The 21524-nt window shown below is 45.2% G+C and overlaps 3 protein-coding genes across 6 annotated transcripts in view; 1 reads left to right on the top strand and 2 right to left on the bottom strand.

The window, feature by feature from the left end:
• Speer4cl1 (spermatogenesis associated glutamate (E)-rich protein 4C like 1) overlaps nucleotides 1-21524 on the top strand; it is a 204568-nt gene that overhangs the window by 18519 nt on the left and 164525 nt on the right. The window lies entirely within an intron of this gene.
• LOC134483459 (uncharacterized) lies at nucleotides 2919-7354 on the bottom strand. The gene is made up of 5 exons (XM_063278723.1): nucleotides 6675-7354; nucleotides 5480-5639; nucleotides 4868-5011; nucleotides 4068-4234; nucleotides 2919-3349 (listed from the first exon to the last, which is right to left on the bottom strand). Exons 1-5 carry the CDS (start codon nucleotides 6799-6801, stop codon nucleotides 3285-3287), a joined length of 663 nt encoding a protein of 220 aa, XP_063134793.1. The 5' UTR covers nucleotides 6802-7354; the 3' UTR covers nucleotides 2919-3284.
• Nucleotides 20911-21524, bottom strand: part of LOC134483277 (uncharacterized) — a 211961-nt gene continuing 211347 nt past the window's right edge. For all 3 annotated transcript variants that reach the window (XM_063278567.1, XM_063278568.1, XM_063278566.1), the window contains exon 5: nucleotides 20911-21113. In XM_063278567.1, coding sequence (XP_063134637.1) covers nucleotides 21049-21113 — 65 coding nt within the window. In that variant the 3' untranslated portion in view covers nucleotides 20911-21048. The remainder of the gene's footprint in view (nucleotides 21114-21524) is intronic.

Genomic DNA, 21524 nt, shown 5'->3' on the forward strand with positions numbered 1-21524 from the left:
GGCTGTAGAGGGGACAAGTGGCTGGGTATAGGGACTCTAGGATCAGAAAAGAGGCTGTCTGGCATCTCCCACAGCAACGAAGACAGCCACGCATAGTCATGCTCAAAGGCCAGTCTGATCCAGACTGTCCCTCATTTCCCAGGCGATTATAGATGGTGTCAGGTAGCAGTTGAAAACTGGCCATTATGGGGTCTCTGTAAGAAAGGGCGTGATTCAAGTGTTTATTAAGGTATCATGGCATCAAGAGTATATGAGGACATAGCCATATGTACACAGAACGACTTGCAGATCCAGAGAGCAGGGAGGGAATAGTCAGGAGCTCCTTCTTGCTGCTGCCTAAGGGGTTCTACAGAAATCCCAGTGGCACTTGGGAAGTGGAGGCCATATCAATTAGGGATTGTGGCCACATGGGGAGATTGAGACCAGCCATGTGCTGTGGCATCAGAACACTGACCAGCGATGACAAAATGGAACATAAAACACTGGTTGCTCAGCTTTGATACTGCTGACTGCTGACGTGGCCAGGGGCCATCCGGTTCACCAAAGGCTCAGCCAACAGTTGTCTCTCCACTCACCAAAAGTCAAAGAGTGGCCCAGCTCCGCAACCAAATGTGTGCCCACATTGCAATGGCTCCGGTACTGTTTCACCTCAGCTGTGGAGATCTCAGGATCCATGAGTGTCCAGCACGCACACACCCGAAAGAGACAGTCTTAGGGGTCGTAGGCAGGACTGAGGGTGGTGAGCCTCTGCCTCACGGCTCAATGGCCCTGACCTTGGCATTGTTTGGGCACAAGAGAGCAAAGTGATGGGGACAGACAACCTGCAGTCTACCACGCTGGAAGGGCATGACTAACACTGATTGATCACATCCATGTGACTACTGAAGCTTTTCCTGCTCTCTGTAGTGGTGACCTTACAGAAACCATGCACACCCGGTTTAGACTGTATTAAAGTAGCCACCATTTCAGGGTTCCCTGCAAGGTGCCATGGGACAGCAGTAGCATGAGTCTGCATGTATCTCGACAGTTTTCACTAGGGACCAAACACACACACACACACACACACACACACACACACACACACACACACTTTACTGACATGGTGCACTTTGTTTGCACACAGAAGAAAGTGAGTAGTAGTGAAAACACACCAATCATGGAATTGATGGAGGGAGTTGTGGGGAAGCTGGGGCTTAGAGTTACTTAAAGGCCCTATGCAGGCTCTCCTTTTGTTGGAGGAGAAACTTCAAGTGCAATGTGGTTCTTTATTTTCTTTCCCTAAAGCACAGAGGGCTAGGGTGGATCACAGGGCTTTGAGCATGTTCGGCAAGTACAGTGACAGTGAATTAAATCCTAGGGCTGGAACCCTATTAATCTTCTACAAAGTTACAGAGCAGCCTGGATGAAGACTCTCAGCTGAAAAGGTGGACATCTCAAGACAGGCACTGGACAATGGCTGACAGACTTGACTGAACACTGGAAATGTTTTGCTATCTCACAGGAAAAGAAGGCCCCTCCCACTACACTGTACTCTAAGGACAGTTTATTCAGGTTAGGATGGCATGAACTATTGTCTTAGGTCACAGATGTTAGCACAAAGTATCCAAGGTATTGTATGCCAATGGTAGCATCAACAGAACAAAGCATACAGTGTCATGAAGACATAAATTATGAGTTTGTGTAGCAAGACCCAGGCCTCTTCCAGGGTCTTAGATAGAAACTGAGAACCTCAAATACGGTAGTGATGTGATAGTGTGGGGTGAATCTAGTTACAACTAGCTTCTATTGTGACACAGATGATTCTTTTTGTGTCATGGTCAGCTTATAATGAATGACTAGACCTAAGCATGAGAATAACCAAATACTACATTGCTTCTCTAGCTGCTGAGCTTTTAAAAGCCCTGGGGTGACAGCAAGCTTTTGTGGACACACTGGATTGGTCCTTCTGTACTTTAACTCTCTGAGTCACCTCCACTCTCAGCAAGTTAGATCAATTCCACAAATTGGAAATCAGTCACCTGGAAAAAATACATTCTCAATATGATCTGAGATTGGCCATGGAAAAAGGGTAGCTTGAACTGTCCCACCTAGGTTGGGCTTGCACAGGCCTGCTCTCCAAAAGAAACCTGTGTTCACAGCAGCAGGCTACATTCACTATGGATGCTCTGGAGGTTCCTTCCTAAACTGCTTAGATTACAATAATTTTTTTGCTAACAATCAAAAAACTGATTATGCCAATCTGGCCTACAAGAAGCTAGTTTCTATTCTGTATTTTATCAGATGTGCATAATACATATGGTCATCACTGATAATAGGTGAAAGATCTGCTCTAATATGAAAACTAAGTGATGCTGGAGGATGATCCTGACCCACAATGAGCAGTGGGGAACACCAGAGCCCTGTAGGGATGCCTGGCAACCTAACACGTTGAGCACGCACGGCTCAGTAAGTTCCCTGTGAACACACATCTCCTGAGATCTCTCTATTTAATTGGAGGTGATCCTGTCCACCTAATACAGCACCTCATGTGGAATAACAAAAGCCACCTGCAGGAGCTGTGGTGATGACTCACAGGGTAGAGCATCTGCTGCTCTCTCAGAAGAACCACATGGACCCTAACAATTGGGTAAAGTGTGTCAGTGATTACATCATAAAGTGTGTGTCTGAGACCAAGCCACATTATCCACACAAAAGACACTGTCACACTGGGTACACCTTGGTGACTTTGAATTCACTTATTAGCCCAGGTTCCATGGAACATGCAGAGATCCATCTTTAGCTGTCAGTTCTAGGTCCACAGGAAGGGACAGAACCCTTGAGTAAGAAAGATGGTCTTAAGAGTCAAGAGATAGAATTCAATTTTTATTCATAACAAATACATTTTTACAACAAAACAGGATTCAAATGAATAAAAATATTTAAAAATATTTGAAAGTAAAAATAGTAACAAGAACATATAAATATGAAACAACAAAAAGAAAACTTCAATTAAAATCATAACAAAAATATTTCTAAAAGCATATTCTTAACGAACATTTAGAAGCACAGACGTATTGCTGTTTCTCCTCTAGCACACATAATGAAAGGCGGTCCCCCAAGTTGTCTCTCAAGTGCTGTTTTCTGAAGAAGAAAGTGAGTAAGACCTCAATCAGTCAGGATGGCTTAGTGGTATATAAATTTAGGGTCTCTAAGAAATGACAAATTAACGCAGAGGATGAATACTCATCCAAAAACTGTTGTTACCATTCAGGATGTTGGTCATCAGGGACTCCTGAGAAAGCAACTTATTCTTCAGGAAGCTCTCTTACTGGGGTGTGTCTAATTCCAGCTCTCTTGCACTTTCTGAGACCTGGGAGAGGAAGGCAGTTTTTCAGACACTGATTTGGTGGGGAAATGCAAGCCAGCTGTCAGAATGCTGCCTTCTACCACCTCAGTTCTATTGGACAGTCGACATGGACATTTTAAGTGATATCATTGTTGCTAACTCTGTGGGCAAGGCAATATCTCCAGAGAACCTCACAGTAATGTGGGCTGACAATATGGGACCCAGACTTATACCAGTGCAAACCAAGAACAGGGCAATGGCAAGAGACCTCATTGGGTTGCAGGAAGAAAGGAGATGTCCATATGTCACCAAGTTTATGACAATGACAAGTACTAATTTGACATTTGCACTTGGTTCTTATCCCAACGGTGCTTCCTACACAAGAGGTCACATGACCACAGAGTGTCAATTGTTCAAGAACCAAGAAATTGTTCAAAACTCTACATAGGATCCATTCTATCACATGGATATGCAATAATGAGATATGTTATTCATCTGTCACCATTTCTAGACTGCAGCTTCAAAAAGAGCAGCAAAATATGCTTGCACAATAATTCAATTTCTGAAAAGTGGTTAACTTCCTAGAATACTTGTGCATAGGCAGAGCAATGAAAAATTCCATTACATGAGGTGGTTGGCTGGTTGTGAGTGTAAATTAGAAAGGTGGTAAGAGAAGCAAAGATGTATCAAATTGGCAAATTTTATCAGATATTGTTAAGCTAACACATCTGCTCATCCCTACCTGATAATGGTGGTTCAGGCCGTTGATGGTCTTTATCTTTCTTGTTGAAGTCAACCAAATATTTCTGGTTCAGTGCACAATCAAGATGTACCTCCTTGTTCTCCTGCTTCAGTGGGACCAACTTCTTCCTACATGTGTTCTCCATCAGGAGCTGGCTGAGCAGGTTTCTGGAAATACAGTATGCATAGTAAGATCATGCTGGCCCTTTCTCCCATTCCTACTCCCAAGGCCCACTAACTCTACCAGGTCCCACATACCCATGAAGACTTAATAAAATGCATCTTGATACATATAAGGCTGCTGCACAAACCATAAAGAGTTAATTCGGGGAAGAATAAATTGTTTGCTTGGCCTGACACCAATTAGTGTCCACACCTCTGAGAAAGAACATGGATCTACAATTATCCATGAAAGCCCAATGCATGGGGCCAACATCAATTAGTAGTGGGCCAACACCCTCAAAGGAGGTCAGTAGAACCAAGAGAAGGTCATGCTAACCATGTGGTCCACACACTGAATTTTGTAAAACCTGGTGTGACACCATAGGTCCAGGTCAGCCTAATAACCTTCTGCTGACTTCAATCAGTACTGTTCTCTCTAGAGCCTTCTGAAGATGCCTAGACAATCCTGGAATGAGGAACAGTCTTTTATGGAACTGAAAACTGAGTCCTAATGACCCTGGAACACTGATGGGTAAATAGCACAAGAGATAGAACCAGAGCTGAAGACCGTCCAATCCAGAACAAAGAAAGTCAGAAATGGCCATTCCACAAGTGATAGCTTTTCTGACCACGACTTACCTAGAGAAGGTAATCTCCTTCTTCAGCTTATGGTTGTTCTCATGGAACTCAGTGCTCTCCTTCTCTAAGTTGTGCAGAATTGACATGACCGCTTCCTCCATTCTCTCCAGGTCTTCATAATATGGATTTGGCCTGAAGTGTGGCCTGGCCCCAAATGATAGAATACAATGAACATCGGCATTTAGGAATATATGAACTCAGGGTGGGTCCTATATTACCCCAGGCTGCTGCCTGGATCTTCCAGCACTCAGGCCCCTGCCTAGCAAGTACAGAGACTCACCATAAACTCACTGCAACTACAATCTTGCAAAGCCACCAGCTGTCAAGGGCTTTGCAAATGCACACTGGGAACTCACTCTCCCTGACTTTATCCCTGAATTCTTCATTCAGACCACAAGTTCTGCTTTTAAATAAATGGAAGCAGATGAGTCCATTTTCAATCTCATTCCTCAGGAAGGGTCAGGTTCTGAATCTCCACTATATGGGAGGTGAGGTTTAGCACAGTGTGGTTAGGGAGGCACAGCTTTCTAGAACCCAAAACCTTAACAGGATAAGAAAAAGGTGACCTTGCAGACCCAGGAATGAAACAAGAGCATTTGGAGCAATTCATACCTGTTCTTCATGGATCTCTCTGTCAGAAACCTCAGGCGATCTCTCAGGTCATTTCTCTCCTCGGTAATGAGCTGCAGCTCTTTAATCAGCCTCTCCTTTTCCTTCATGGCCTGATTCTTGCTTAGGTCAGTGCCAGGGGATGATGTTTTTCTCCCAGAGTCTGTAGGTAGAAGAACACAAGTGAACCTGCATGGGGAGAATGCATAGAGTTTTCATAGTCCTCAGTGAGGCCTAAACAGGAGAACAAGCCAGGAACCCAGTGTCACTGCTAGGCGATTGGTCTATGCTTAAGAGACCTCCTCAGGGGATCTCAGTTCTCCCACTACTCTATAGAGACCAAGAGACGGAAGCAGCCAGGTGTTCCCTATGCCGGACATCACGTGCTTACATGTACCATGGAGATGGCTTCTCCAGGATTATTATCAGCTGAACAGGGTACAGCTTGGTTTCAGGACCCTCACCCCTGTGGGTTCAGAACTCAGATGATAAATTCACCATCCACAAAACTTGAGTGATTGGAGACACTCAGATGTCCTACCCTGATACTCTAAGCCAACAACTTTGGATTTAAAACGCATTTCCAGGGAGGATATGTTCAACAGACTTATGAGTGTCCCTATGTGAAATACCAAATGCCCCAGAAGTGCGAATAGGTTACAGGCTGAATCTTGGTCTACACGTTCCAAATAGTTTTGGTATTGTAGAAAAATTTTTGTAACATACAACCTCTAATATATAAAGCAAACGATGACCCTGCCAGTGAGAAGAAATCAGAGAAGGTCTAAGAACATAAGGGTATTGCCTGGAGCACAATTATCCCCCTGTTCCTTCTGTCAGATACCTACTGAATTTAAAGAAGCAATGATAGTGAATTACATTGCTGCCCTGTCTAAACTCAGAAAAGGTAGACCCTCCATGACTACTGATGGTGTTATTATATCAATGTAACAGAGCAAATGAACTGTAAAAGTAAAGACCAGAAGTTCATAGAATAATAGCATTGGCCTTACCATATCCTCCCAGTGGGGATGGGGAAACTAAAGTTCTGAAATCCTTGACTTTAAGGAATTGTGATATTCGTGGAAATTCAATTCCTTTTCAGATGCTCCAGTTGCTGTGGCCCATTGCTAGAAAGCTCAGCTTAAGCCTGTAGCCCCCCTGGCAGGAAGCTCAAAATACACTGCCCAGAACTTACTCAACATTCCCCAGAAGTGCTGTCTTTGTCCATCATTACTTTGAGACGAAAGGCCAGACTCCTTCACTCTAGTCTCTCCAGCATCGACGTTCCCCCTCCCAAAACGCTTGCGAAGACAGGAAAACATGTCTTAGCTTGTAACCGCCAGACTCAGACTGAGAGAAACTAGGGCACTGGTTGTCACTACAACACTGGTGACATCACAGAGGATGCCAGAACTCTCTAGGAGACAATAGAATGTCCAAGAAGGGACAGCAGATGTCATGGGGAGCAGACTTTGCCTCCCTGCTAATGTTCTCCCTGTACTGAGCATAAGCAGAGGTGCCCTTTCCAGGAGACTTTCCTGGGGCAAAGCCACTGAGCATCTCCTGCTTCCAAAGCCAAATTTTCCTCAAGGCTTGATTATAAAAAACCTTAGTAATTCCTATGCATCTAAATGAATGTTTCCTTTCAAATCTTTCCCAAAAAATGTCTCATCCTAACTCAAATTGTCCACATTCACCAATGTTAGCCATTAAAACTCCTGAGATTTCACACCAGCTTGAATATGCAGTCAAAAGTTCTCTTGTCTCTTTCTGTACAGGTGCTTTATATCACATCAAGAAATAGTCTGCATGGTAGGTTACAACATGGGTGTGTGTTAGGGGAACACTCATGAAGTCATGTGCTTAGCAATTGACAATTGCCAGAAAATTCCTTAGTTGAAAGAGTTGAAGTCTTTATCGTGCTAGGAACAGTGTGGAGACCTGTTGGCAGACAAAAGTGTAATATTGGAGCCACCAATGAAGGGAACCTCATGCTGCTTGTGGGGTTCTCATCTCTGCGCCAATGTCGCCAAAGGAGCACTGCTGACAGGCCTTCTATCAGAAGCTGAGCTTCTATCAGAAAAATAAAATAGTCAAGAGATATAGGGGGTGCAGATAAAGGTGTAGGACTAGGCTATACACATCACTACGTGGATAGAGCAAGGACCCAGCACTTGTGCTCTGGGTCATGGGCTTCCCCACAACCACAAAAGCATCTGTCACAGTAAAAAATGGATACTGTATTGAGTGCACACACTAACACTGATTGATCAGATCCATACCCCAGATTTTGGGGGCAGATCCATGGCCCCAAATATCTTCCTCTCAACTTATACAGCAAAAAATAAGAAAGAAAGAAAAAAGTCAAAACAAAAAGCTCAAGCTTCTCATATGGGGATTGAAGGAAGTGTGATCTGGTGGTCAGTTCTGATTAGGCCATTTTAGATACAACAGTGCACAGTGATGCTTAATGTGATGGGTCCTATATAAAGCTTTCTGCAATATTGGAATTTTAACAAGCCTCATCCAGAACATACAGAACAGGAAAGGATGTGATCACCATGTCCTTGCTCTCTATCAGGTTATTTTTCTGTGTCCGTGATTGTCAGCCATAGACAGTAACAATCTGAAATAGCTGGTAGACATGGAACAAAGTGGCTAAAACTATAGTTGTGGGTTACACACCTCAACTGTCAAAGGCTAATGCTGTCCTCACAGTCCCTGGAGGCCACTCTTGTAAGACTGTCTACTGGAAAGTAGAAGCAGGTTTATCTGAGCTCAAAGTGAACCTGGCCAGCTAGGAAGAGGGCAACATGGGATACTTGAGACCCTGTCTAAACCAGCACAGAAACCCACACTTCCTTCAAAGCATCATCTATGAATTCTTGATTATCTACCATTCTCTCCCTACCAGTCTTTCAGACTGGAATTGTAGAAAAGAACTGGAAATGATCTTCCTATTCTGAAGACCTTGATCTCTCTTTCCTTGGGTGCACATTAAGAACTCATGCAAATGGGTATGACCATCTGAACACCTTAGTATCATCTACTCAGTATATCCAGCATAATACTGTGCCAGCATAATACTGGCAATCTCAAGCTTCCTTGAGTTTCGCTGACCCAGCAAGAAGTATGAAGTACTGAGGTCAAACCCCAGTGATCCTTTCAAGGGTTTAGAAGAAAGCCATCAGAGAAACTCCACTTCTTTGTCCTTAGATTAAATCAAGCTGATACAATGTGAACCTGGTGGGCTATTTAACCATGCATCTTTCTGCCAACCCCAGCTTTCTGAGTTCAGTCCATCTGAACCTGCATGCGGAGAATGCATAGAGTGTACATAGACCACAGTGAGGCCTAAACAGGACAACAAGCCTGGAATCCAGTGTCACTGCAAGGTGTTTGGTCTTCGCTTAAGAGACCTCCTCAGTGGCTCTCAGTTCTCCCACTACTCTATAGAGACCAAGAGATATAAGCAGCCAGGTGTTCCCTATGCCTGCTGACACACGCAATGAATGCAGTAAATTTTAATTTCTGTTCAATTGTTCAGTAACTTACTTACACTTGCATATTGCTGTGGAAGTGATGGGGTTTCGTGATCAGCATTGCATTTAACAATGCATAACCAATCATCCCTCCTAGAATGACCGTATATAGAGAAAGAAAATTTATTAGAATGGCTTATAGGCTGTGGTACAGCTAATTCAACAAGGAATGGAAGGTCTAAAACGCAGTAGTTACCCCTGTTGAAGCCAATCCCCCTAGCATAGCTGTAGCCATTTTGTTCCATGCCTGCCAGATAGTTCATATTCTTGCTGTAATATGTCTGCCTGTCATGGTTGTCTGAAAATAATTTAACTCAGAGCCAGGTCTGAGTTAAATAAACCAGCTACATTTTCTCCTGATGGATGTTCTCCAGAGATGAAGGAGGTGTCCTCCATTACTGAGGCCCTGGCTTCTCCTAGTGTCGACAAACGACAATGGAGAAGGATCGATGCAGTGACAACCCCATTACCTAGGTGAAGCGATTAAGCACTGAAAGGAAAACTATGTTGTCTCCTGTAGGAAAGTCCTTTACTGCTGAGCACGTATTGTTAGCAGTGTGTGCTTTACTCACGGTTTCTTCTGTTGCGGCCAATGCGAGTTATCAGGCTTATATTCCTTGTCCACCTTTATTTGAACCTGCTACTTGGCGGGGAAACAGATGTGGTTTTATACACCACCCCAAGCATTTTATCATCTCTTTGGAATAATTTGACCTTTTGAATAGACGTGATGGAGCTTTGTATAATTTTCCTTATGCTGGATTAAAGATGCCTTTGTGTTTAGGAAAGAGACCAGGCCTACAAATGGGTTATTAAAATTGGCGATTACCAGGAATAATTGTTACAGGCTCCAGGATTGACAGCTTGGTCTATAACCAAAATTGGAATAACATTACATTTGTTAGCGAGCCAGTATATCCTATTTGTGCTTGGTTTACTTATGTAGGCTTAAAATATCTCCCATGCAATTGGAAATACTGCCCTGGCATATTTCAAAAAATTATTGAAGATAAATGAATAAATTGGGGTCCTTATGGCCAATTATTATTACATGTTCAGAATGGAATGTTACCACTTGTGATTTGTCAAATGTTACCAGGATGAACTGAGAGGAGAATGAATGCCTTAATGGATGTTTGCTGATGGAATGTGGAGATGGAGGCATTGCTGATAACCGACTGGCCTCTGTGGAAGATCCTACTGCGTTTCAAGCTCATTTGTGGAAGACTGTCACTGCATTAAAAGAAGATGTGCTTGCTCATGGAAGCTTTTCTGGGACTGCTCAATCTCCCTCTCAGTATAATTTTACAACATTTAAGAAAGAAAAGGTTACTACTTGTATTCCTATGCCATATTTCTTTTTAATAGGTAGATTTAATTTTGCTAATGGATTTGCTTGTACTAACTGTCATTAGTATTCATGTATTAATTCATCTATTCAGTTTAATATAAATCAGTATTCTATTATGATATTCAGCAAAAATATGGATGCCTGTTAATTTGAGACATCATTGGTCTCAAGATCCTCTTAATTATATGATTATTGAATTTTTTAATAATCTGCTGAGGAACAGTAAAAGAAATATTGGAGTTTGTAGCTACTATTTTAAGCCTTATTTCTGTTGCTACTTTGGCAGCCATTTCCAGCATAGCATTAAAAACATCTATTGAGACAAAGCATTTTGTTGAAGACTGGCATAAAGATTCACATGAGTTATGGATAGAGCAAACTAAAACTGATACTAGACTTCAACATCAAGTAGATGTTTCAAAACAAACAGTAGAATGGTTGGGTCGAAAGAAGTTATTTATTGGAAAATGTGAGGATTTAAGATACGATTGAAATCCTACTACTTTTGTGTTAATAAATATATGGATAATGATACAGAACATGATTGGAAGTTAATTCAAGCCTATTTGGAAGGTAATGAAAATGCTACAAAAGTAATTAATGCCTTGAAATACGATGCTCGAATGTCTTTTGGTAAACAGCTAGAAGATACTACCCCTATGGAAATAGCTAAATTATTGGCTGATCAATTGACAGGATTAGATCCCAAGGCTTGGCTACAAAGGATTTTCCATAGCTTGGGAGGAGCTAGTTTTGCCATAATCTTATGTACATTATGTATTATGTTGCTTTAGTTTTACATGATTAAACCCTACAAAGACTTTTGCTATGTTATGGAAAGTGTTACTTTAAAACAAAAGAAAAAAGAAGGAATTGTTAAGACATAGAGATGCAGCTCCCAGGCAGGGTCAAGAAAGGCCTGGAGACAGATACAAGTAGGGGCTGGAATGCCGCCCTGGAGAAGAAAATGTTTTTCTCACTTGGCCTTAAGCTATCTTCTGCTGTGTCCTGTTTCTGTGGAAGCGGTTCTAACGCTCTCTCGGTAATGGTGAGTATATTTTGATTATAATAAGAGAGGTGATTCATTATATGAATATTTTGAGAAGAAGCCTTTGTTTATTCGTATTACTTTGTTTAGTCTTCCCTCAGTTGTTCCTGGTATCCAGGGAATAATGATCTTATGATATCTTGACAAAATGAAAATTGTAGTAATGCATATTCCTAGCTATATAAGGATTAATAAAGCTTGCAACTGTGTGCAGTTGCTTCTGCCTTTGCTGTGCACCCCCTGTGTCCTGGGGGTATTCGACCGTAACAGGGCCCCCAATTCACTAGACATTGACAGTGGGTTACCCCACAAAACACAGAAGCATCTACCTTAGTCAAAAATGGATATTTTATTGAATGCACACACTAACACTGATTGATCACATCCATGTAACTACTGAAGCTTTTTCTGCTCTCTGTAGCGGTGATGATGTCAAAATCTTACTGAAAACCATGCACACCTGGTTTAGGCTGTATTAAAGTAGCCCACGATTTCAGTGCTCCCTGCAAGGTGCCATGGGACAGCAGTAGCATGAGTCTGCAAGCACCTCGACACATTTCACTAGGGACTACACACACACACAAACACACATACACACACACACACTTTACTGACATGGTGCACATTCTTTGCACACAAGGAAGTAAGTGAGCAGTAATGAAAACACACCAATAATGGAATTGATGGAGAGAGCTGTGTCATTTGAGTGCAGTGCTCCTCTGGAGAGATGGAGTTTCTTTGGCCAGGGCATCAGGCTCTCAAGACAGGCCTGGAAGGTGGAGGTCTGGAGGCCAGGCCTGCATTCCTCTTCAGAAGCTGCAGTCCCCACTCTGGACAGTGCTATAGCACAGGGTCACATATCCAGTTCCACCCTGAGACCTGCTGAGTCACATGCAGTTTGTGCTGAGAAGCAAACTGGGGTCTCCTGCAAGGGCAGTGAGTGCCTCTCAACCACTTACTCATGCTTTCCTTAATTATACACTCGAAGTGGGGCGGGCATGACACATGTGGGGGTCAAACACAAATCAAGGGAGTTTTTATCAGAGAGGGCCTAAGGATCAAACTCAAGCCCTCAGGATTGACAGTGATGCCTGGACCTGGTGAGTTCAGGGTAGGGGATGAGGGTTTAGTCCTAGGGATGGAGCCCAGGACCTCACATACGCTAGGCAAGTGCCTAATCACTGAGCTACATCCCCAGCAGATGTTGGTTGCAAGAGAACTTGGGCCCTCACCATGCCAAAGGAGCACTCTATCACTTAGTGGCCCCAGCCTGGTAGTCTTGTTTGTAACCTCTGCTGTGTTTGCATGCTGCCTGAGCTTATTAATATAGCCACATCCTCAGGGTGACAAAAACTTCATGGAGACTCCCACTGTCAGATACCTGAAGACAGGTTTCAAAGAGAACAGGTAACCAGTGCAGAAGTCTCACAGTGTTCGTGTGAAGTACATGGAATATAAGTCCTAGATGACAGAATGCTCAGAACACTGGTGTCCCCACTGTTGGAAGTAACCAGGACCACAGATCCCAGTTTTTCATCACACCTGAAGACCCCTAGCTGGCATGGTGGCACATACTTTTCATCCCAGCACTTGGGAGGCTTAGTCAGGAGAATCTCCTGAGAACAGGAGTAGGAGGACAGCCTGGCCAACCCATCAGGTGTTACCTGCAGGTCTAGTTCCAGACATAATCCTAGCATGCAGTCATCCCCGGCCATGCAGGGAAAGCATCATGGCACACCAGGAAGCCAGTGAGGCCCATGTTGCTTGACTGGGCAGCTACTTGTTAGCCATAAGGACTAGGGCTCAGAGTGCCCAGAGGCTGTGAGACTGAGGGTTTCAAGGACCCAGCAGCAGGCCAGATGGTCTCAGCCTGGACTCGATACTGAAGAAGGAAGGAGCCCTGAGACCTGGGCCAAAGCTGTTAGTAGCCCCATGACCTGGGCTGCTGGTGGCTGCTGGGGTCAGGAGCAGTGTCTTGGTGGGTCCTGCTGTGGTGAGCGAGAGCAGCAGAACTTCTGGAGGACAGAGAGGGAGCAATATAGAACGGGAATCCAGTGTAGAGATCTTAGAGTGTTTGTGTGAAGCAGAGCTAGGAAGTGGGTTGCAGGGGCAGGGGAGCAGCAGGCTGTGTCTGTAGAGATGAGTCAACCCAAGGGCGGAGTTGTCAGAGCCCAGCAGCAAGGGGTGGGAGAGTATCTCAGGGGAGGGGCTCCTGTCCTTCCAGGACAGTCTCCATCAGAGACTGAAGGGCTGGGCCTGAGAGGCGAGGGGAATTAGGGATGAGGGAGAGACTGGAGAGATGTGGGAAAAGAATGCACCTAGGAGTGAAGCAGGGCCCCCAATGTGGGATGGCTGAGGCCCGACAGAGTGGGATGCTGCTGATCCTACATTAGGCCAGGCCAGAGGGCCCAAGCTCCAGCAGCCAGAAAGGAAGCCAAAGTGTCTGAGGTGGCCTGCATCGGATTGCTGCATCTCATGAGGGTCCCACCAGTGGCCAAGGCAGGATTTGTTGAAAGCAAGGTTGTGGGTATAATTGTCCTCACCTCGGAAGGGAATAGGTGGCCATGGCTCTCACAGGTACTGACGGTGCAGGGACAGGAGACCTATGGACTGACCTCATTGCCACTGGGTGGGTGCAGGCTCTTGCTGCCTTCAGTTTGTGGTTGTATTAACCTGGTGGCTTCATTTCTTGAGAAGCTTGGGTGGATGAGGTGTAGAGGAAGAAAGTCCAGCTGAGAGGAGGGATCCAGAGTGTTCCATGGTTGGCAAACAGGTTCTGAGATCTGGCCTGTGCACTCAGGCCAGTGTAACTGTTTGTCTTAGCTGCAGGCTCAAGAAGGTTGAACTGACCCAGGATCAAACACCACATGTGCCCTGTGTTTTCCAAGCTTTCTCATGGTTGCAAGCTCTGGGCGAACTCACATGGACTTTTCCATCATTCCCTGAGCTCTAGGTGACTCGGATGGATCATGGAGATATCTCTAAGCCTATGCCAGCACAGCAGTGACATCATGGCAGTGTCCTCTAGGGTTCCAGGACTGGATCTTTTTTTTTCTCTCTCTCTCTCTGCTGATACAAGTAATAAGACATCCTATAAAACAAGGCCAAGCTTTCCTAGAGTTTCCAGAACACACAAGACTCCCCCAGGGATGGGCCCATCCAAGAAGGTGTTGGATGTTTTGTGGCTTAGGTTGTTTCACGGGGAGTAAGAAGTGTCTAAGGTGCACACATGTAGCTGCTTGGAGCTGGGGAGGTCATGGGACCCCCTAGATCTGATTCTGCAGATGACTGTGAACATCCATGTGGGTGCTGGGATCTGAACTCTGGTCCTCAATCACTGAGCCATCCCACTGGCCCCTGGCTGTCCCTTCTTAGAATGTTTCTGTATTTCCTCCTACTTGATGCCTTGATGCTGGCTCCTAGCCCAATGGCCTATATACAAGATGAATTCTATAAATGTCTTATAAACACTAAGTATCCTGTGAAGGTTACTAGTGCCCTGTTCATAACAGGAATGCTGAGGAATCCAGTCTGCAACAAAGAGAAGGCCGGGTGCTTTTCCTGTCATTCAGCATGAAGGGCCAGTCATGTTTTCATTGTAGCGTCCTGGTTATGCTCTGGGTCTTCCTGGTGCAGCAGTCCTGTTCTGTGACAAATGATGTGTCTCCTGCAGGAGGAAGAGTGGTCGAGTCACAGTACCTGCAATATGACAAGAAAACGAAAAAGGTGATGAAGTCCTTGACTCCCAGAGCCACTTGGTGTGGGTAGGTGGAGGGCAAGTAGGGAGACAGTGGAATCCTGAAGGACACTGTTGGGACCTTTGCCAGGTGCCTCTGTGACATCCAGGCTTGGACACAGGGATGAGTCTGGGTAGTCTAGCATCAGCATATGTCAGTCTCCATGATCTACGGCCCCTGCACCTCTTCACTGCTCCTCTGGCTTTGGGGACCTCAATTTTGCCAAGCCTTTTCTTTAGGACCATCCCCTGGATCATCCAGGTGGCTCCTAAGAGACAGGCACTGACAGCAGACATTTGGTATGGATCACAGGCGAAATTGTCATGGGACTTTGTGCCATCCTACCCAGAATGCTGTGAAAGGCCCTACTTTGGTGGTGTTCACTTCTGGAATGCCCTGTGTGATAGTTTCAGCTGTGAATAACAAGGCTAGCAGTTTCTACTGCTGCCCACATAGGCCTTCAGCACCCTGAAAGCTGCAGTGCTCACCTAGAAGGGAAGCACATTCAGGACAGGGAGAGCCCTGAGGAGCTCAGTCAGCTTCCTGGTCATCCCTGCAGGGACACCTCACCCCTGCAGTGTGTGGTCATCCCCGCAGTGACACCTCACCCCTGCAGTGTGTGGTCATCCCCGCAGTGACTCCTCACCCCTGCACTGTGTGGTCATCCCCGCAGTGACACCTCACCACTGCACTGTGTGGTCATCCCCGCAGTGGCACCTCACCCCTGCAGTGTGTGGTCATCCCTGCAGTGACACCTCACCCCTGCAGTGTGTGGTCATCCCGCAGTGACTCCTCAGCCCTGCAGTATGTGGTCATTCCTGCAGTGACACCTCACCCCTGCACTGTGTGGTCATCCCTGCAGTGATGCCTCACCCCTGCAGTGCAGACCTTTGGGCCTGTGGCCTTCAGGTTCCGGATTATCTGTTAAACTCAGTTCATAATCAGAATGTTTTGTGTTCAGCCTCTGCCTGGACTGTACTCCAAGAAGAGTTCAAGGGTTTCTGTGGCAACATCTAGCGACCAAGCCTTAGCAAAAGGATTCCCACATCACCCTGCAGGCAGATTCCCATAGTCATCCCTAGTCCATTTAAGCTGCTGCTGAAGATGCCTTGAAGGCATAGCCACAGCGACCCCATGTGTTCAGAGGTGATGTTTTCGTTCAGGAACCTGATGCTGAGTCTTCTCCTAACCCAGCAGGCGGTCCCTGCATCAGGCTGGAGTCTTCAGTATCTGTGTTGTCCTGATACCACCTGCTGTGTTCTCCTGGGGCAGAATGGATCTCAGAAGGTCTGGGCCAGTCTCACTGGTTGAGGATTCTGCAAGGCCTCATCTCCAATTCCTGAGGGAATGTGTAGGTTAGGAGAATGCCTGGATTTGAAATTCAGTGTTTTCAGATTTCAGGATTGGATGAGGGGTACTCAGCATGTGCATGTGTCCATGTCTCTGTATGCATGCACATGCAGGCCAGGGATGGACACCAGCAACCTTCCTCAGTCACCCTACCCCTCTCACACAAAGGAGCTCTCACACAGAAGCTGTGGCTCACAGATGAGGTTGCTCAGGCTTAGAGTCCCAGAGATTCTTCTGCTGTGCTTCAAAACTTTGAATGTGTGTGTGTGTGTGTGTGTGTGTGTGTATGTGTGTGTGTGTGTGTGTGTGTGTGACAGAGAGAGAGAGAGAGAGAGAGAGAGAGAGAGAGAGAGAGAGAGAGAGATTCTACCAGCTTGTACAACCATGCATGCACATATGGATGCCAGAGGGAAATATCCGGTGTCTTCCTTTTCGAACAGGGTCCTAATCAACTATCAGGTCTCTATATCTTAATATCTAGCAGGGGTCCCAGCGTGAGCATAGCCAGGGCATACACATGTTTGGCTGTCAGGCAGGCAAGAGGCAGAGATCTTGTTCTATTTTTCATGGTTAATGCTCTTAGTGCCCTTGAGGGCCTGGCTGACACCTGCCTGGAGACGGCTGGATCTGATGCTGGCCTAGACAGCCAGGGCTATTGATGATGGATGTCCAAAGTGGCCCTCATTCTTGGCAAACTTCTCTCTTCTAGTCTGAATATGCTTGAGTGTTTAATGCAAGGACTGTGTTTTAGTTTTCTTGTTCCATCCTGCTGCCTCCTTGTTTTCTCCAGCGGGTCACCTGCCCTAGTGAGGAAAGAGAAGTGTGTGAACCACAGCACCACCCTCCCATGCTTCTGCTTGCTGGTCTGTGGTATCTGTTGATGGAGAACCGTTCCTGTGGCGGTCCTGGTGCTGTTTGTGAGTTTTGAGGATTTACCCCAGTGTAGTAATGTGCATAGTCATCCTGGGAAACACCACAGGATGTTGGTCCCCAGGTTTCAGCACACAGAAGCACAGGCCAGAAGAGATGCCCAGGTGTTGAAGGAGGTCCAGTAGATGTGCTGTTAGTTTCCTGTGTCTGATGCATGATTGTCCCTTGCTTAATAAAATGTATACACAAAACTCTTTAAGTGTCCCACTGACCTCTGAGAAAGAACATCACTGGGAAGATGGCTTTGAACTCTTAACTCCCTGTTCCTGTCCTCATAACAGGTTTCTGTAGCAACCAAAGGAGAGAAGCCACCTGAGGGAAGGAAGTCCAAGACAGTGCCTAGGAGCAGAAGTAGGGTCTGGCTGTAGAGGGGACAAGTGGCTGGGTATAGGGACTCTAGGATCAGAAAAGAGGCTGTCTGGCATCTCCCATAGCAACGAAGACAGTCACGCATAGTCATGCTCAAAGGCCAGTCTGATCCAGACTGTCCCTCATTTCCCAGGCGATTATATATTGTGTCAGGTAGCAGTTGAAAACTGGCCATCAGGGCATGATTCAAGTATTTATTAAGGTATCATGGCATCAAGAGTATATGAGGGAATAGCCATATGTACACAGAACGACTTGCAGATCCAGAGAGCAGGGAGGGAATAGTCAGGAGCTCCTGCTTGCTGCTGCCTTAGGGGTTCTACAGAAATCCCAGTGGCACTTGGGAAGTGGAGGCAATATCAATTAGGGATTGTGGCCACATGGGGAGATTGAGACCAGCCATGTGCTGTGGCATCAGAACACTGACCAGCGATGACAAAATGAAACATAAAACACTGGTTGCTCAGCTTTGATACTGCTGACTGCTGACGTGGCCAGGGGCCATCCGGTTCACCAAAGGCTCAGCCAACAGTTGTCTCTCCACTCAATAAAAGTCAAAGAGTGGCCCAGCTCCAAAACCAAATGTGTGCCCACATTGCAATGGCTCCGGTACTGTTTCACCTCAGCTGCGGAGATCTCAGGATCCATGAGTGTCCAGCACGCACACACCCGAAAGAGACAGTCTTAGGGGTCTTAGGCAGCACTGAGGGTGGTGAGCCTCTGCCTCACGGCTCAACGGCCCTGACCTTGGCATTGTTTGGGCACAAGAGAGCAAAGTGATGGGGACAGACAACCTGCAGTCTACCATTCTGGAAGGGCATGACTAACACTGATTGATCACATCCATGTGACTACTGAAGCTTTTCCTGCTCTCTGTAGTGGTGACCTTACAGAAACCATGCACACCCGGTTTAGGCTGTATTAAAGTAGCCACCATTTCAGGGTTCCCTGCAAGGTGCCATGGGACAGTAGTAGCATGAGTCTGCATGTATCTTGACAGTTTTCACTAGGGACTACACACACACACACACACACACACACACACACACACACACATACACACACACACTTTACTGACATGGTGCACATTCTTTGCACACAGAAGAAAGTGAGTAGTAGTGAAGACACACCAATCATGGAATTGATGGAGGGAGCTGTGGGTGGAAGCTGGGGTTTAGAGTTACTTAAAGGCCCTATGCAGGCTCTCCTTTTGTTGGAAGAGAAACTTCAAGTGCAATGTGGTTCTTTATTTTCTTTCTCTAAAGCACAGAGGGCTAGGGTGGATCACAGGGCTTTGAGCATGTTCGGCAAGTACAGTCATGCAGAATTAAATCCTAGGGCTGGAACCTATTAATCTTCTACAGAATTACAGAGCAGCCTGAAGACTCTCAGCTGAAAATGTGGACATCTCAAGACAGGCACTGGACAATGGCTGTCAGACTTGACTGAAGACTGGAAATGTTTTGCTATCTCACAGGAAAAGAAGGCCCCTCCCACTACACTGTACTCTAAGGACAGTTTATTCAGGTTAGGATGGCATGAACTATTGTCTTAGGTCACAGATGTCAGCACAAAGTATCCAAGGTATTGTATGCCAATGGTAGCATTAACAGAACAAAGCACACAGTGTCATGAAGACATAAATCATGAGTTTGTGTAGCAAGACCCAGGCCTCTTCCAGGGTCTTAGATAGTAACTGAGAACCTCAAATACGGTAGTGATGTGATAGTGTTGGGTGAATCTAGTTACAACTAGTTTCTATTGTGACACAGATGACACTTTTTGTGTCATGTTCAGCTTATAATGAATGACTAGACATAAGCATGAGAGTAACCAAATACTACATTGCTTCTCTACCTGCTGAGCTTTTAAAAGCCCTGGGGTGACAGCAAGCTTTTGTGGACATTCTGGATTATTCCTTCTGTACTTTAACTCTCTGACTCACCTCCACTCTCAGCAAGTTAGATCAATTCCACAAATTGGAAATCAGTCACCTGGAAAAAATACATTCTCAATACGATCCCAGTTTGGTCATGGAAATAGGGTAGCTTGAACTGTCCCACCTAGGTTCTGGGCTTGCACAGGCCTGCTCTCCAACAGAAACCTGTGTTCACAGCTGCAGCCTACATTCACTATGGATGCCCTTGAGGTTCCTCCCTAAACTGCTTAGATAAAGATAAGTTTCTTGCTAACAATCAAAAGAATTCATTATGCCAAGCTGGCCTACAAGAAGCTAGTTTCTATTCTGTATTTTATCAGATGTGTATAATACATATGGTCATTATTGATATTAGGTGAAAGATCTGTTCTAATATGGACACTAAGTGATGCTGGAGGATGATCCTGACCCACCATGAGCAGTGGGGACACCAGAGCCCTGTAGGGATGCCTGGCAACCTAACACGTTGAGCACGCACGGCTCAGTAAGTTCCCTGTGAACACACATCTCCTGAGATCTCTCTATTTAATTGGAGATGATCCTGTCCACCTAATACAGCACCTCATGTGGAATAACAAAAGCCACCTTCAGGAGCTGTAGTGATGACTCACAGGGTAGAGCATCTGCTGCTCTCTCAGAAGAACCACATGGACCCTAACAATTGGGTAAAGTGTGTCAGTGATTACATCATAAAGTGTGTGTCCGAGGAACAGCCACATTCTCCACACAAAAGACACTGTCACACTGAGTACCCCTTGGTGACTTTGAATTAACTTATTAGCCCAGGCTCCATGGAACATGCAGAGATCCATCTCCACCTGTCAGTTCTAAGTCCACAGGAGGGGACAGAACCCTTGAGTAAGAATGATGGTCTTAAGAGTCAAGAGATAGAATTCAATTTTTATTCATAACAAATATATTTTTACAACAAAACAGGATTCAAATGAATAAAAATATTTAAAAATATTTGAAAGTAAAAATAGTAACAAGAACATATAAATATGAAACAACAAAAAGAAGACTTCAATTAAAATCATAACAAAAATATTTCTAAAAGCATATTCTTAACGAACATTTAGAAGCACAGACGTATTGCTGTTTCTCCTCTAGCACACATAATGAAAGGCGGTCCCCCAAGTTGTCTCTCAAGTGCTGTTTTCTGAGAAGAAAGTAAGACTTCAATCAGTCAGGCTGGCTTAGTGTTATATAAATTTAGGGTCTCTAAGAAATGACAAATTAACTCATCCAAAAAATGTTGTTACCATTCAGGATGTTGGTCATCAGGGACTCCTGAGAAAGCAACTTATTCTTCAGGAAGCTCTCTTACTGCTGTGTGTCCAATTCCAGTTCTCTTGCACTTTCTGAGACCTGGGAGAGGAAGGCAGTTTTTCAGACACTGATATGGTGGGGAAATGCAAGCCAGCTGTCAGAATGCTGCCTTCTACCACCTCAGTTCTATTGGACAGTCGACATGGACATTTTAAGTGATATCATTGTTGCTAATTCTGTGGGCAGGGCAAAATCTCCAGAGAGCCTCACAGTAATGTGGGCTGACAATATGGGACCCAGACTTATACCAGTGCAAACCAAGAACAGGGCAATGGCAAGAGACCTCAACAGGTTGCAGGAAGAAAGGATGTCCATATGTCACCAAGGATAAAGCCAATGACAAGTACTAATTTGACATTTGAACTTGGTTCTTATCCCAAAGGTGCTTCCTACACAAGAGGTCACATGACCACAGAGTGTCATTTGTCAAAGAACCAAGAAATTGTTCAA

Source organism: Rattus norvegicus, chromosome 19 (assembly GCF_036323735.1).
Source record: "Rattus norvegicus strain BN/NHsdMcwi chromosome 19, GRCr8, whole genome shotgun sequence".
Taxonomy (NCBI): Eukaryota; Metazoa; Chordata; class Mammalia; order Rodentia; family Muridae; genus Rattus; species Rattus norvegicus.

What these genes read in the sequence shown, in the direction of transcription:
- LOC134483459 (XM_063278723.1), bottom strand. Translation starts at nt 6,801, where the DNA reads ATGTTTTCCTGTCTTCGCAAGCGTTTTGGGAGGGGGAACGTCGATGCT. An exon ending in GAGAGATCCATGAAGAACAG is followed by an intron (nt 5,012 to 5,479) that starts GTATGAATTGCT and finishes ATTTGGGGCCAG; the next exon opens with GCCACACTTCAGGCCAAATC. An exon ending in AAGGAGATTACCTTCTCTAG is followed by an intron (nt 4,235 to 4,867) that starts GTAAGTCGTGGT and finishes CTGTATTTCCAG; the next exon opens with AAACCTGCTCAGCCAGCTCC.